The 14,699-nt window shown below is 38.5% G+C and overlaps 1 protein-coding gene across 1 annotated transcript in view; it reads left to right on the top strand.

Moving 5' to 3' along the window:
* The window catches only part of atad2b (ATPase family AAA domain containing 2B), a 62,680-nt gene that overhangs the window by 40,132 nt on the left and 7,849 nt on the right, over window positions 1-14,699 (top strand). The window contains exons 25-26 of the mRNA XM_024291567.2: window positions 3,595-4,308; window positions 6,067-6,200. Of these exons, the coding sequence (XP_024147335.1) occupies window positions 3,595-4,308; window positions 6,067-6,200 (848 nt within the window). The remainder of the gene's footprint in view (window positions 1-3,594; window positions 4,309-6,066; window positions 6,201-14,699) is intronic.

The raw sequence follows: 14,699 nt of genomic DNA, 5'->3' as shown, positions 1-14,699 counted from the left end.
GTAAGACCTTTTTTTTCCTGCGCTGTTGATTGATTGTTTTGGTTTGTGTGAGGGGAATGTCCGATGGCGGGATGTTTGCATTCGGCGCGGGGGTTAACGGGGAAATGAGCGGGAAATCGGCTTCCATCTTTTTTATAAGGGGTGGGTTTTCTCAAAAACTTGACGATACGATACGTATCCCAATACGAGTCTGACAATACGATACATATCGCGATATATTCCAAGACTGCATCGGATCAATTTTTTATTTTTCGGTACCCATCCCAAGTAAAAACCAACTACTGCATGTTTCATAGTAGAAGTCGAGTTTTTTTCATAGGGGTGCGACTTATACTCGGGAGCGACTTTTTAGACATAAATAGGCTCATATATTTGTTATTTTCCCAGTAAACGCCGGTTGTCTCTTAGCAGTTGTTTCCCTGTAGTAACCACTAGAGGGAGCTGCATCTGAATATAAGTATTTGCTACTGAAAGTGGCAGAAGAAGTGTCGTCCAAAACAAACATGGAAGAGAATCTGATTATTTTACCCCTTAAACTTTCATATTTTTCTTATACAGATCAAAAGATTTATATTCTTGTACTTATTTTTGTAGCTACACTGAGCCTGGCGGATTTGTTTTAGAAACTTGCGACTTATACTCTGGAAAACACGGTGCTTAAAGGCTTAATAGTCTTTAATTTTAGTTAGCATATAACTTAAACTCTTCAAATTTAAAGCTAACGATTATTAATGTGTTTCACGTCTTGTTTACGATTGACCCGATTAGTGGACTTATCGAAACATAATCATTTAATCACTTTTTGTGGGAAAAACAAAATTCAAAAAATAATTCGTGATTTTTAACAAAACAATTCACATTTTTTTTTCAAATTCAAAATTTTGGAAAAACATTTTCAGAAAACATTTTCATTTTTAAACGTTTTTATCGTAAAATAAAATTGTGCAAATATTTGTAAAAAATTACATAATTTGGTTTTTTTTACATAAATTTGTGAGAAAATTCAATTTAATACAAGCTTTTTCTGGCGAGATCTGATGCTCACAAAATTTACAAAATATGATGCCACTGAAATACCCATGATGCTTGGCCTGGTTTCTGGAGCTTTGTTTTTGCTCCCTTTTCCACTTAAAAAGCGGGTATAGCCGAGCAACTATCCATGTTGGAGTCACACCTGAGATCTGGCTGTCTCTTGCACAGTATGCCCCACTGTCTGCAACCTTCAGATAAGATCAGGAGGAATAAAAAATGAAAGCTGCTTCCTACCTTAAAATAATCTCTGCCTGCAGTCCCTGTTCCCTTTTGAGAGCGGCTCTTACTCAAACTGGCTTCACGATAGCCTTTGAGCATCCAGCTGGCCGGGCCTTCCCCAATTCTTTCAAAGTCTCTGGACTCTGCAGCCCCGCTCTCTCTCTCTTTTTTATATAAAATGCCATCATTGTGGTTGGAAAACACAACTGGAAACCATCTATCAGCTCTGGTGCACCTCGCTCCTGCAGTCGCTGCTGCTTTTGTATAATAAATGGAGAACGTAGTAAAAGTTTCAATGCAGGCACTACAACTGCATTATGGTGAGTGTTTGAATAGCAAGAGGAAAGATGGATTTCACGTTTGGAGTCGGGGAGATGCAGCACGAGAATTTAATTCTTCCTGACAGCTGTTGGAGTTGAAGTAAAGCAGCACAGAGTTGAAACAAAGTCTCGGTTGGAAAAAGTGGCTGCGGCTGATAGAAGAAACACCTTAAAGTTACATAAAGATGTCAGCAGGAAGTCTGATGTCCTGAATCCTCGGGATAAATATGAGAAGATTACAAAAACATGGCTTAAAAAAGCGTGTTTACATCAGGATCTAGAAGAATTTTACAGAGCAGTTTTAAATTTTAAAACATGTTTGTGTAGATTTTTAATCATTAGTTTTGCTTAATTTGCTTGTTTTTGTTGTTCTAATAAATAATATGAAGTGAAACTTCTGTAAACCAGTGAATACATCGAGTGGCTTCATAATCTTAAGTGTTTCATTTCAATGAATTTGATCTTTTGGTGTAAAGATGTTTGTGACGACATGTTTAGAGTTAATTCATGGTTCCTGCGGAGTATGAACAAGTCTGAAAAGCATTGACTTAATCTATTTTGACTAGATTGACTTGAAAGCATTGTAAAATGACATTTTTTGGTAAAAAAAAAAAAAAGAAAGTTTACAATTTTAATGTATATTTGAAAAAAAGTATGGATTTTGAAAGAAAAAAAAATGTAAAGAAAATGTTTTAATTTTTGTCATAAAATGAAAAAGAAAATTACATTAAAAAAACAAATTCATATTTTTTTTTCCAAATTTGTGAATTTGAAAAAAAAAAACTTCAAGTCTTGAATTTTGATATTTGAGACTAAAATTTGTGCTTTTTGAAACTTCAGTTTACACAAATGTAATATTACGATAATGTTTTTATCCTAAAAATTATGGAAAACTTTTTGCTTAAAGTAGTGAGAAAATCAAAATTTTTTAAATGTAAAAATTAAGGTAAATTTTTTTACAAAAAGAAAGAACTAAATTGTTTTTTCACAAATTTTTTGTTGAGAAAAATTTACCAAAAATTACAGGAAAACCTTTTTTTGCATACAATTGAAAATAAATATGAATTTTTCCATTAATTTTCTTGTTATTTTTTTTTTTAATGAAAAAAATCAAAATTTTCCAAATTCAAAAATTTGAAAAAAATATTTTGAAAATCCTCAAAAAGTCTTTTTGATATTTTGATATTAGAGCCATGAAATGTTGCTGTCTGAAACTTCTTGGTTTCACATTTCTAGTCGAAACTGTAATTTTTCAACCACCATCACTTTGATCAAAATGAAATCATGAGCGACAGAACCCATCACTATGTACAATACGCTGACCGCTGGTTTAAAGAAAAGAAGCGTGTTTAACCATCACGGCACAAACAAGATATGAAGCTACAGTTGTGATTAAAAAACGGGACTAAATTAATAAAAGGGAAAGTAATTATTAAGTAGGCCGACAAAAAGTCTGAAATTGAACTTGAATAAACTTTAAGGAACCTTGATTACATCCAAACTGCTAATTTGGTTCATAAGATTATGATTTAAATTAAAAATACCCAGAATCACAATTTTAAGCTGATTTATTTTTTTATTTTTTTTATCAGGAAAATGCATCAAACATGTTAAAAACACAATTTTTATCGGAATAGGTCTCTCAAACAGATTTGTACATAAAACAATCCATAAAGTAATGAGAGTAACTTGATTTGCAGCTTTCAGCTACACTTTTTAAGTACTAATGAGTTCCTACTGCTCAGCATGTGATTGGTTTAGCGTTTGGCAGATTTGGATCATTCCGGTCCCTGGACGGTATTTAAGGACAGGACTTGATGGATCTTGATGAGTTCTCTGATCTCCTGGTCCTGTCCAGGCTGTCATCTGTATGCACACGCGCGTGAATAGAAAGGCTCTTTGTTATCGGTCGGTTTCTTTTTTTGGTGCTGGCTGACTGGTGGAAGAGTTTATGTTCTTACTACATTCAGATTTGAACGTTTTTACCTGTACATCCCTTAAACGGCGCCTCCTTTTGTTCCAGATCATATCAAGAGGAAAATTCGTCGGCGGCCATCTTGGGGGCGTGGCATAATACGCAAGAAGAAGATCTACAAGAAAGAGATCGAGGAGGAAGAGGAGGAGCCAGAAGCGGAGGTGGAAGGGGCGGCGCCCAGCGACTCGTGTCTGACTCAGGACGAGGAGTCGTCTTGCGATACGGCCGATCCTCAGCCCAACGGCCATCACCCCCACGGCCCCTCCACGGAAGAGGAGAGCTCCAACGAGCCCCCCGACAAGAGTCACGCCGACGACGCCAGCGATGCACCACAGGGTCCAAAACCCGAGGGGGGAGGGAAGGAGCCCCCAGCCAAAGAGGTCGAGGCGGTGAGCGCTGGGAAACACGTGGACCCCTGCTGCTTGGGGGGCTGTTCCCAGTCGACGGTGGACGCCAAAACGGCCGACTTCCAACCTTTGATTCAAAGAGCGGAGTCTTCGGATGCTCAGCCTCATTACGCCGAGGGTCTCCTCGCCTCACGAGTGGGCCACGTGAATGGAACCGAGTCAATGGACAGCCTGGACTCGCAGAGCCTCAAGAGCGGCGACGAGGCGCACACAAGGACTCCTCAGAGCGCAGCTGAGGGCATTAACGAGCCGGAGCAGGAAGAGCACAAAGACGAGGGCAGATGTACTCAGGAGCAGCTTCCGCTGGATGGCGGCCCGCCGGCAGAACCGAGCGAGGAAGACGGACACAAAGAAGGTACACACTGATGGTCAGGAGTAAAACTAGTATGTTTTCTCTTCTTCAACTTTCATTTCGAGCTCATCCATCTATAGAAAAATTGGAATAAATATTACTTCAAAGCTGCATTCACACCAGACTTGATGTTAAGTCAATGTACTGACGCAATCTGAGGTTCTGTGGCGTGATTTGGGTGTCGGGGGTGGGGCATCAAAATCAGAAGTTTGACGAACCAATCAGGGACTCCGCTTTGTGCACGTAATGTTTCCAGTAACTTGAGAAGCAAGTAGAAAACAAATCCAATATGGACGCTCAATCTAAGGATTTTCTTCCAAAACTTCCATCCATTTTTCTTTTTTTACCCACTGGGGCTGCGGGGTCGCTGGAAACTGTCCAAGTTACTGGTTGCCGGGGTTGCTGATTACTGACACAAGTCTTGTGAGTCGCGACTGATGGGATTTGAGTGGCGACTCATGAGATTTAAGTCACAACTCATCAAAACTTTGGTCACAACTTACAAGATTTGAGTCGTGACTCACGAGATTTGAGTCTCAACTTAAGAGATTTGAGTCTCGACTCACAAGATTTCAGTCATGACTCACAAAACTTTAGTCGCAACTCATATGACTTGAGTCATGACTCAAAAGATTTAAGTCGCGACTCATGAGATTTGAGTCATGACTCACAAGACTTGAGTTGCGACATTTGAGTCAGGATTCCATGACTTCAGTCCCAACTCACGAGAATTAAGTTGTGACTCACAAAACTTTAGTCGCAACTCACAAGATTTGAGTCATGATTCAAGACATTTGTGTCTCGACTCACAAGATTTGAGTCATGACTTACGCGACTTGAGTCCTGACTCACGAGATATGAGTTGCAACTCGGGCAATTTGAGTTGCGACTCGTGAGAAATGAGTTGCGACATTTGAGTCTTGATTCCCCGACTTCAGTCCTGACTCACGAGATTTAAGTTGCGACTCATGAAACTTTAGTCACAACTCGCAAGATTTGAGTCGTGATTCTCGACATTTGTGTCTCGACTTTAGAGATTTGAGTTGCGACTTGTGAGATTTGGGTCATGATTCGCAAGACTGTAGCTGCGACTCACAAGACTCGAGTCGCCTCCCGCGATTTGAGTCACGACTTGCAACTCCATACCATAAACAGAGCATCAGAGCCCCTTTTGACATGGTGGATTCATTTTGTCCCATGAGATTATCCCTTATCTCAGTAGTTTGAGTTCTGTTGATTAAAGGACCAGATATGTGGGGAGTGTCCTCAATCATCTTTTAACCCTTTGATGAATAAGTGGGGTCAAAAATGACCCCATAAGTTGTTTTTCTTTAAAATTATTGACAATAAACGTATTTATATTTTTTTTGATGTATTCCTCATAAAACCGGTTTATTATACAGTATGAGGCCATTAGAATATAAAGTACGAGCTGAAAACAGTAAGAAAAGATATTTATAATTGTGTGATGTAATGTTCTTTGTTTTTAGTCAGATTTTGATTTTTTTGTTACAATATTGATTGTTTTGTAATACTATGTGGACATAAAATCTCTCTTTTGTTGATCAAAACATGATACAAACTTCAATAATTGTCTTGAGTTGCATTGATTCCTGTTGGGGTCCTATTTGACCCCTCTCAGGTGTTCTTGGTAAATTATGCCTCCAAGGGTTAAACTGGAGCAAAGGGATTTAATAATCAGACTTTTGTGTTCCTGTACCTGTCTCTACATACCGGGATTAATCCTCGATTCTTCCTCAGATGGATCCGACCCGACGACCGTCGGAACAAGCGCATCAGAGCAGCTGCAGGGACTTCCTGGAAGAGCAGAGGAGGAGGAGCCACTCTCGGCTCCTCCTCATCCGCCAGTCGTGGTCGATCACCAGCGACTTCAGGTAAACCTCGTCTTTTTTATTCACTCCAAGTTGTAGCTGTTGTGGTTTTGGAAACTTGTAGAGGGAGACTTGAAGAGAAGTCCAGAGTTACAAAAACATGCGGTTTTGCTTTTGATGCTTTTGGTGCTTTAAGCTCCGTTTCAAGTGTAAATTCACTTCAGTTTGTCCCATTGATTTTGGTGGAATGTGCACTTTCTTCTCTTTATTCAGATCATATTTTCAGTCTGACAGAACTGTGGGACAAAAGAACAGTTGGATTTCTGTTGCTAGTCAAGGACTTTTGTGTGCAGCCCTAAAAGAAATGTTGTTTTTAATGTCAGCAGCAACAAAAGATAGTTGACAAGTCAGTTAGAAATGTACAAATTAGATTGTTACAAAGGTACATCTGAGGCTTTTAGCTCGTTAAAGTTGATGTCTTATCGTTGCACTGTTGCTCTCTTACATAATCTAACAGATCCAACAGCTGCAAAGGCCGTACGGATTTTAATCATCTGTGTAGAAGAAGCGGTTACACAAAAATGATTAAAAAAGAGTTTTCAAGCTATTTAGGGTCTTGATCTGCTGGTTTTTTTCAGTTATTGCTGCAGTTATGTCATCCTTGTGATGAATTTTAATGAGTGAATTTGTGTAACAGATGGTTTTGATTGGGAGAGATGGCAAAGGTTTTTCTCTTAAACTACATCTTCTGATTATTACCTTAAAGTTTGCACAGATAGAAATCCTCAAATCCAATCAGCACAAACTAAAAACTCTTAGAAACATTTTGCAAACGGCTAATTAGGCACTTGGGAGTAATGTCGGCTGTCTCTCCACCCCTCTTAAAAGTAATAGCTGCAGTTTTATTTTTTTCAGTCTTCTTGATTGGTTGCTCTTGTATCCGATGACCTGCTGGTTCTGTTTTTTGAAGGAAAAATGGAGGAACAAAGCAGCCAGCCAGTGTCCGTCTGTGGACTTTACCGCCTGCTCCTCATTGTTGAGGACTGTTTGTGCACGTTTTAGTGATTTTGGTTACTTTAGGCATGAAATCCACCAAATAATTCAAATTAATTTGTGTCTCAGACGACATGAATCGTCCAGACAGACTGTTCTCCACGTTTTACCCCTCCCCTGAGGGAGTGGTGAGCTGCAGACACAGCCGCGCTGAGTGTGGAGCAGGAAGGCACTGATCCAGTTTTTGGAGTCTTTGGTTTGACTGGGCATGGATTAGAGCTGACGACCTTCTAATCTCAGGGTGGACACTCTACCACGATGCCACTGAGCTGGTCCAGGTGGTTCTGCAAAGTCCTTTCATATCACTCAATGGTCGATGTTCGGTGCAACTTTGGGCAGTCTCGATTGACTGTCGGACCATTTCTCGCCGACACAGGAGTGGCGAGCGCAGAGATGATCACGCTGTGAGTGTTTTGAGTGAGACGGTGGTTCTGGCAAGTCGGGCTGTTTTCTAGACGATATGGATGGCGGTAAAGTTGACCACATTTCAAGTTAGGATTTTGGATCGTACTCAATGCATCTAATATTTGATTTTTTTCAAACCTCTACTGTCTACGGTGGCTGTTTTGGTCCAATTGTTCCACTCTGAGCACGGAGTCTATTTAGTTGAAAGTTATAATAGCATTCTGCTAACTTTTTGGACTATTTTGGCATTTATTACGTTTTTAAGGCTAATTTGGAATTTTACTAGTATTTCAGCTACATGCTAGCTCTTTTGACTAATTTAGGGCTTTTCAGTTTTTTATGCTAATTTGGAGTTTTGTCAATATTTCAGCTACATGCTAGCTGTTTTATATAATTTACAATTTTTGAGTTTTTTATGCTAATGTGGATTTTAGCTATTTCAACTACATGCTAGCTCTTTTGACTGATTTAGGATTTTTTCTGTTTTTTATGCTAATTTGGAGTTAAGCTAATATTTTAGCTACATGCTAGCTGCTGTGGCTAACTTAGGATTTTTTCAGTTTGTATGGCCAATTTGACATTTAAGTAATATAATAGCTTCAGTGTTTTATCTATCAACTTAGTTGTTTTTGGCCATCAACTTCAGTGTTTTTAGCTAACAATTTCAGCATCTTCAGCGGCCAAATTCAGCCTACATCATTCACACTAACATTATTGCAGATAATGCTATATATCTAGTTTCTAGTTAGTTTAAAGCTAATGATGGTTAAGATGTTTTACATCCAGTTTGTGCATGACCCAATTAGTCGACTAATCTGAACAAATATTCGGTGAATATTCGACTGTTAAAATAACCGTCTGTGGCAGCTCTAGTGTGTGTCCACCCCGAGAATCCGTCCCATTGTTTTATGACTTTCTGGAGGGAAACTCCACAGTTCATCCCAGATCTTTTCTGCACTCGGGATCCGGTTTCTCATTTGTGGCACACATAACACATGAGGTTAAGGAGAGCACTGGAGTGTTTGTAGAATCTGCCGCTTCTTTTTAGTAAGGTGGAGAATGTGCATGAGCTGTCAGCCGTGACCCGCCTTAAGCCTCCTCCAGATCCATAGGTCTGTTCTGCATCTGATGCTGTCACACTGCCCTTCTCAGCTGAGTGACTCCCACAATTCTTAGGCTTATCCTCTTTCTCCATTCACTTTTCTCTCAGTCTGATTCAGTTTTAGCCGCCCGCATCCTGCTGCTCTTTGACTTTAAAGGCAGCCAATTACCGCGTCTTCACATTTCTCCATCAACAGTTTTTCTCCGTTTTCACTTAAAGTAAACAAGCTTATGACTCAAACATGAGACGCTCTTTGCCCCCCAGAATCTGTTCAAAAAACACGCCTTTCTGTGGGACTTTGCACTGTCATGCTACGGTCCCACCTAATACCCCAAGTGGAAATTGGAGCCTCGGCTCAGTGGGCTCCCCTGACAGCTCTTTGCACTGATCAGATCGGGTGGAGAAGTCGTCGTTCTTCCTCTTCTTCTGTGCGCTGTAATTGGTTTAAAAGAAGTGCTTGCTTACTTCTCCCTCGCATGTTTGGAAGTAAAGAAGCCCTCCGATCAAGCTGTTATCTGGTAGCTTGACATATCCCAGAGGAATGATGGGAAAAAGTGGAGGTACACATGTGGTCTTTTTTTTTTCAGTCTGACTGACAGGCTTTTTAGCTCGATTAATCTTTGCACTTTCACCGTCTGAACAGCCACACGTGGCTCTAATCTGGGCTTTATTTGTTACTACAGGAAAGAGGGGATATATCTTAAAGAAGCAGATTGTGCAAAGTGGGGACTGTGAATAATTGCTTTTTCTTCCCAAGCTTACGGAACAAATTGAATTTCCGGTACGCGGGATGAGAGTCGCCATTTATGCAGATCTCTGCTGGCAGGGCTGGAGCTGGCACGCCGCCGGGTTTGTGCCGCTGCGCGGTGAGCGCCGCTCCTTCCTCTGGTCTTTGTCCTGTTGTACTCGATGATTATTGAAGACTCAAGTTTAAACTTGGAGGAGGTTCCAACATCCGTCCACAGACCTTCCCTGTTCTATGTCCGTGTCCATGCTTTAGATTTAGATATTTGCCTTTTTTTTGTTATATTGGCTTTAGGGCTGCTACGGTTAGTCGACAAATCGACTATTAAAATAGTCGAGGACAAATTTAATAGTCAATTAGTCGTTACTTTATATTATATGGAGTCAGAGTGTAGTAAAGTTGAACAAAAACATTCACTTTTTTATATTTGAGTGACTCTGTGAGACCAAAACTTTTCTTTTGTGAAAAATAGTTCCTTGTTTAAGATGCAAACCTCATTTATAAATTAATTCATGGGCTACGTTTTCATATCTTATAGTAATTTTCTAAAATAATTTGGAGTTGGCTAATATTTTAGCAACAACCTAATGTTTTTGACTAATTTAGTTTACTGGGGAATTTTAGGCTATTTTGGAGTTTAGCTAATATTTAAGCAAATAGCTTTTTAAGGGCTAGCTTTTTGGGCTAATTTTGGCATCTATTAAGGTTTTTTGAGCTAATTTGAAGTGTAGTTAGTAGACTACAAATTAGCCAAAAACATTAGCATGTTGCTAAAACATTAGCTAAACTCCAAACTATAAAAAAAATTTTTAGTATTTAAGCAATGTGTTAGCTTTTTGGCTAATTTGACATCTACTGAGGTTTTTTTATGCTAATTTGGAGTTTAGCTAATATTTTAGCAACATGCTAATGTTTTTGGCTAATTTGGAGTCTACTAATATTTTAGCAACATGCTAATGTTTTTGGCTAATTTGGAGTTTAGCTAATATTTTAGCAACATGCTAACGTTTTTTGGCTAATTTGGAGTTTAGCTAATATTTTAGCAACATGCTAATGTTTTTGGCTAATTTGCAGTCTACTGAGGTTTTAATTTAATGTTTAACTTCTCTTTTAGCAAAAGGCTAATGATTTTGACTAGTTTACTGAGGAATTTTAGGCTATTTTGGAGTTGTCTCGAATTTTTAGGATAATTTGACATCTACTAAGGTTTTTGGGGCTAATTTTGAGTTTTGCTAATATTTAAGCAACACACTAAATATTTTTGCAAAATTGGCATGTATTAGGGATTTTTAAGCAATTTTACTACAAATTTTTTCAGAAATGTAGGTCAATTTCAGCACCCTTTCATAGTTGTTTAACAATATTTCCAGTGTTTTAGAAAAATTAACATTTTCCAAATAGCTTTTGCATTTTCAGCAAATCCATTCAGCTATTAAAGTAAATTGTGTCGCCATTTTCAGCAAAAAGCTTCAGCGTCTTCAGCGACTACTTTCAGCAACAAGCATTTATACTAGCAGTATTCTAGGTAATATAACTTTTCTAGTTTAATCTTGTTTTAATACTAAACTAATGAAGGACAGAGGCTGATTAATTAAAAGTTTAATAAACTATCGTCTTTATTGTCTTTATTTGTAGTTAGTTTAAAGCTAATAAAAGTTAAGATGTGTGTTTTACATCCTTTTTGCACATGACCCGGTTAGTCGACTAATCGGAAAAAAATAATCGGTAATTTGTGCTAATAAAAAATACAGCACAGGATAGGAACATCTTAGGAATGTGGGCGGGGTTAGCGAATAACCTCCGTTGCTAAGGAATTACAAAAGTTTACTTTTGCCGATTCTTTTGTAACTTTCGAGGATCTGTTCGTTATCCTCAGAGGACCAAAAAATAAAATGGTTGCTATGGAGATTAAACTATCAGAAAAGCCGCCATTTTTATTTTATTTTTTTTTTATTGCTCATGGTTTTTATTCTTTTTTTAGCTTTAGATTTTAAAGGATACATATTTTCAAAATACTTTTTATTTCTCTGTAAATGTTTTTCCAGAAATATAGAAACTAGATTGTAATAGTATTTTCATTTTTCCTCTTTCCTCAATAATAAACCTTATTTCCCTCTGATCCCAGACTTCTGCCGTTTCATGACTCATAATTAATAAAACAGAAAGTGTCATCTGTTTGAAAGTCTGTGTTCTGTGATGCTCAGTTGTGTATTGTGATGAATAAGCAGACTTGTTAGTCCTCATCATTGTCGTGGTTGCCTGGTGATGCTCCCCGGCCCTCCGCTGAGCGGGGGCTTCCCCTCTGACACACACCGGAGCGTGCAGCTGGAAAAACATTCATTGATCAAAGAAGCTGCTGCATGCTGGGAGCTGCAGCCGGCGCGTTCCATCGCTCACGGCTTGTTTGTGCTGCAGAAGTCGCAGGACGGCATCATTCCTTAAGTGGAGGGAAAAAAACGGCTTCGGCAAAACCACCTGCTGACATGGGAGCGAGCGTGTCGGTGTTTGGAATGACCCGATCGGAGCGAGGAAAAGGGACGCAGCTTCTGCTCTTATTATATGTTCAACCGTTCCCGTGGAGCAGGGCTTTATTACCCCTTCTGTGTGTTTATGACTTCCTTTATTGGAAAACCAACTCTGGAAAGTTCCTCAGATTTGGTTGAACTTATTCTTAGGTCAGATTTTCTGTCCAAACTTTGTTTTCAAATCATCTTTTGATCTATTTTCAAAGCGTTCCCATTCGTCTTTTAGTTACGATTACATCGTTTTAGCCAAAATATTAAAAAACTTCAAGGATATAGTTTCTGCAGAGCAGCAGGAGTTCATTAGAAATTCCTCTCTGAGTTGTCAGCTGGACAGTGACGTGAAGCATCTCCACCCCTCTTCCCCTCCATGTTGCTAAGCGGATGTTCTTCATCACAAATGCAATCTTTTCCAAACAATTTGAAAAAATAAATGCTCAGAAATGCAATTCTAAGTTTAATTTTCTTATTATATGCGTCCCATCATCAGATAAATGCCACTAGAACATGTTAAAAACACCCAAAACACAGTTTTCTTTAGTGGTTCTTTAAATAAACAAGAAAAAAATATCCTATTTGATCTCCAGATGATGTTTACTACAATCACTTTGATTAAAATAAAATGTGTGAAAACGGTAGCTTTTAGAGATTGAATCTCATTTTCCAAATATTTTCCAGACCTGATTAGAGAAAGATTGAACAGCAAACCTCGTAAAGGTCAGCTGTTGCATTGCTTTAAAAAAACATCACTGTTGTATAAGTCTGGAACCTGAGGCTCCGCCCCTTAATGATTCTTTGGTTAAAGAAAAATAAAATATTTGTCATTTTAAAAAATAAAAAAATTCATCATTATTTATCAGACTACATTACCCATAATGCTCCAACAATCAAATCCAAAACAGATTTTTGAGTGCCGTTTAAAGCATTAAATCGATTTTAGATCAATAAAAATAACAAAAGATCATACTTAAGGGATTATGGATTATAAGGGGACTGTATTATCTAAAAAAGTCAAAGGTTTTAAATTAAGGTCTGAAAAAAAAATGATTACATTAATTAGATTCACCTCAAATGGACAAATTAACTTAATAACTTGCTAATTTGCTGACTACCTACTAATGCATTTGCTGCCCTGAAATGATCCTTTTATTTTGAAAGGTAGTCATGCAAACTTCCTCAAAAGTTCATATTTGGGATATTTTGTTTGTTCTATTTATGCTCAAATAAACAATGTTTCATTTATGTTTATCCTAATAGTGACATAAATATAAATCAGTGTATAATTTGTCCAAATATGCAAAAAAAGAATCAGTTTTATACATTTTGTGTCTTAATTTATGGTCCCGTTTAGACTTTATTTTCTCTGCCGTCTTGCGCCCTCTATCTGCGCCTTCAGAGCGCTCGGCAATAGAGATGTGAGAGGCTGCGGGTGAAGCTGGGGAGGGCGAGATGGAGCGGGGAGTTTAGAGGGGGTGAGGTTAAATGGCCCATGTCGGTGCGAGTCTTTAATGGAAGGGATTACTGGCCTTTTGTGTGCCGCCGGCCCGCTCCGTCACTGAGCCCGTGTAAGACACAGCATTCAGTCCACACTGACGACGACATCCTGATCAAGCTGACAAAGGCGGCAGCGGCGAGGGGGAGTGAGACCGCCACAATCAGTTCAGGAGGAGCAGAAGATGGAGGGAGGAGGCGCAGCAAGCAAAGGTTACCGTGCCGACGGGATGGAGAACCAGTCATCCAACCAAACGGCTCCATAAAGAGGAACGTGCTGCACGGCGGCCTCCATCCTCAGACGCGGTTTTATCGATGCTAATTAGAGCTTTTGTGCATGGGTTGTGGAAATGGGCATCTAACTGTGATGTGCTCCATTTGGGCTTTTTTATGAGTCTTTATTGGCGGATTGAAGTCATGAAAGTGTTTTGATGCTAAAGTAAAAAAAAGAAGTCCTCCGCACACCTATTATTATCAGAGCAGGCGCTTATTGTGGAGGCTTTTCAAAGGAAAGTTTGAATTCTCCTGATAAAATTGTGCAAATGAGAGTTTTTAAATCACGTGTCAAAGTCGAGGCCCGGGGGCCGAATCCGGCCCTCCAGGTAAATAATATCCGTCCCTCCAGATCCTTATGTTCTTATTAACAGCTCAATGTTATCTTGTGTTCATTTCTAATTTGTATAATTTGGATAAAATATGTTTTTATGTAAAGTTAATGAAAGTAATTTAAGGTTTAAGTTGATTTATTCTAGAATAATATTCCTACATTTTTGTTATTCATAATTACGATAAAAAGTTACGGTTTTAAATTTAAAAAAATGGGCATTCTGCTAGATTTTTTGACTATTTTGGCATTTGCCAAGATTTTTTTAATCTATTTTGGAGTTTAGCTAATATTTCAGCTACGTGTTAGCTGATTTGGCTAATTTAGACTTTTCTTTTAAAGTTTTTTTAGGCTGTTTTGGAGTTAGGCTAATACTTACATGCTAGCTGTTTTGGCTAATTTAAGATTTTTTTTCAGTTTTTTTGAATATTTTTTAGTTTAGCTATTTTTTCAGCTACATGCTAGCTGTTTTGGCTAACCTAAGTTTTTTTTAGTTTTTTAGACTAATTTGGCATTTAGCTAATATTTTAGCTGGCTATCAGCTTCAGCGTTTTTAGCTATTAGCTTCAGCATCTTCAGCTATCAGCACTAGCATCTTTAGCGGCCAGTTTCAGCTTTCAAACTAGCATTATCACAGCTA

The sequence above is a fragment of the Oryzias melastigma genome, linkage group LG24 (assembly GCF_002922805.2).
Source record: "Oryzias melastigma strain HK-1 linkage group LG24, ASM292280v2, whole genome shotgun sequence".
Lineage (NCBI taxonomy): Eukaryota > Metazoa > Chordata > Actinopteri > Beloniformes > Adrianichthyidae > Oryzias > Oryzias melastigma.
Note: the sequence above shows the minus strand (reverse complement) of the source record. Positions and strands in the feature narration are given on the sequence as shown.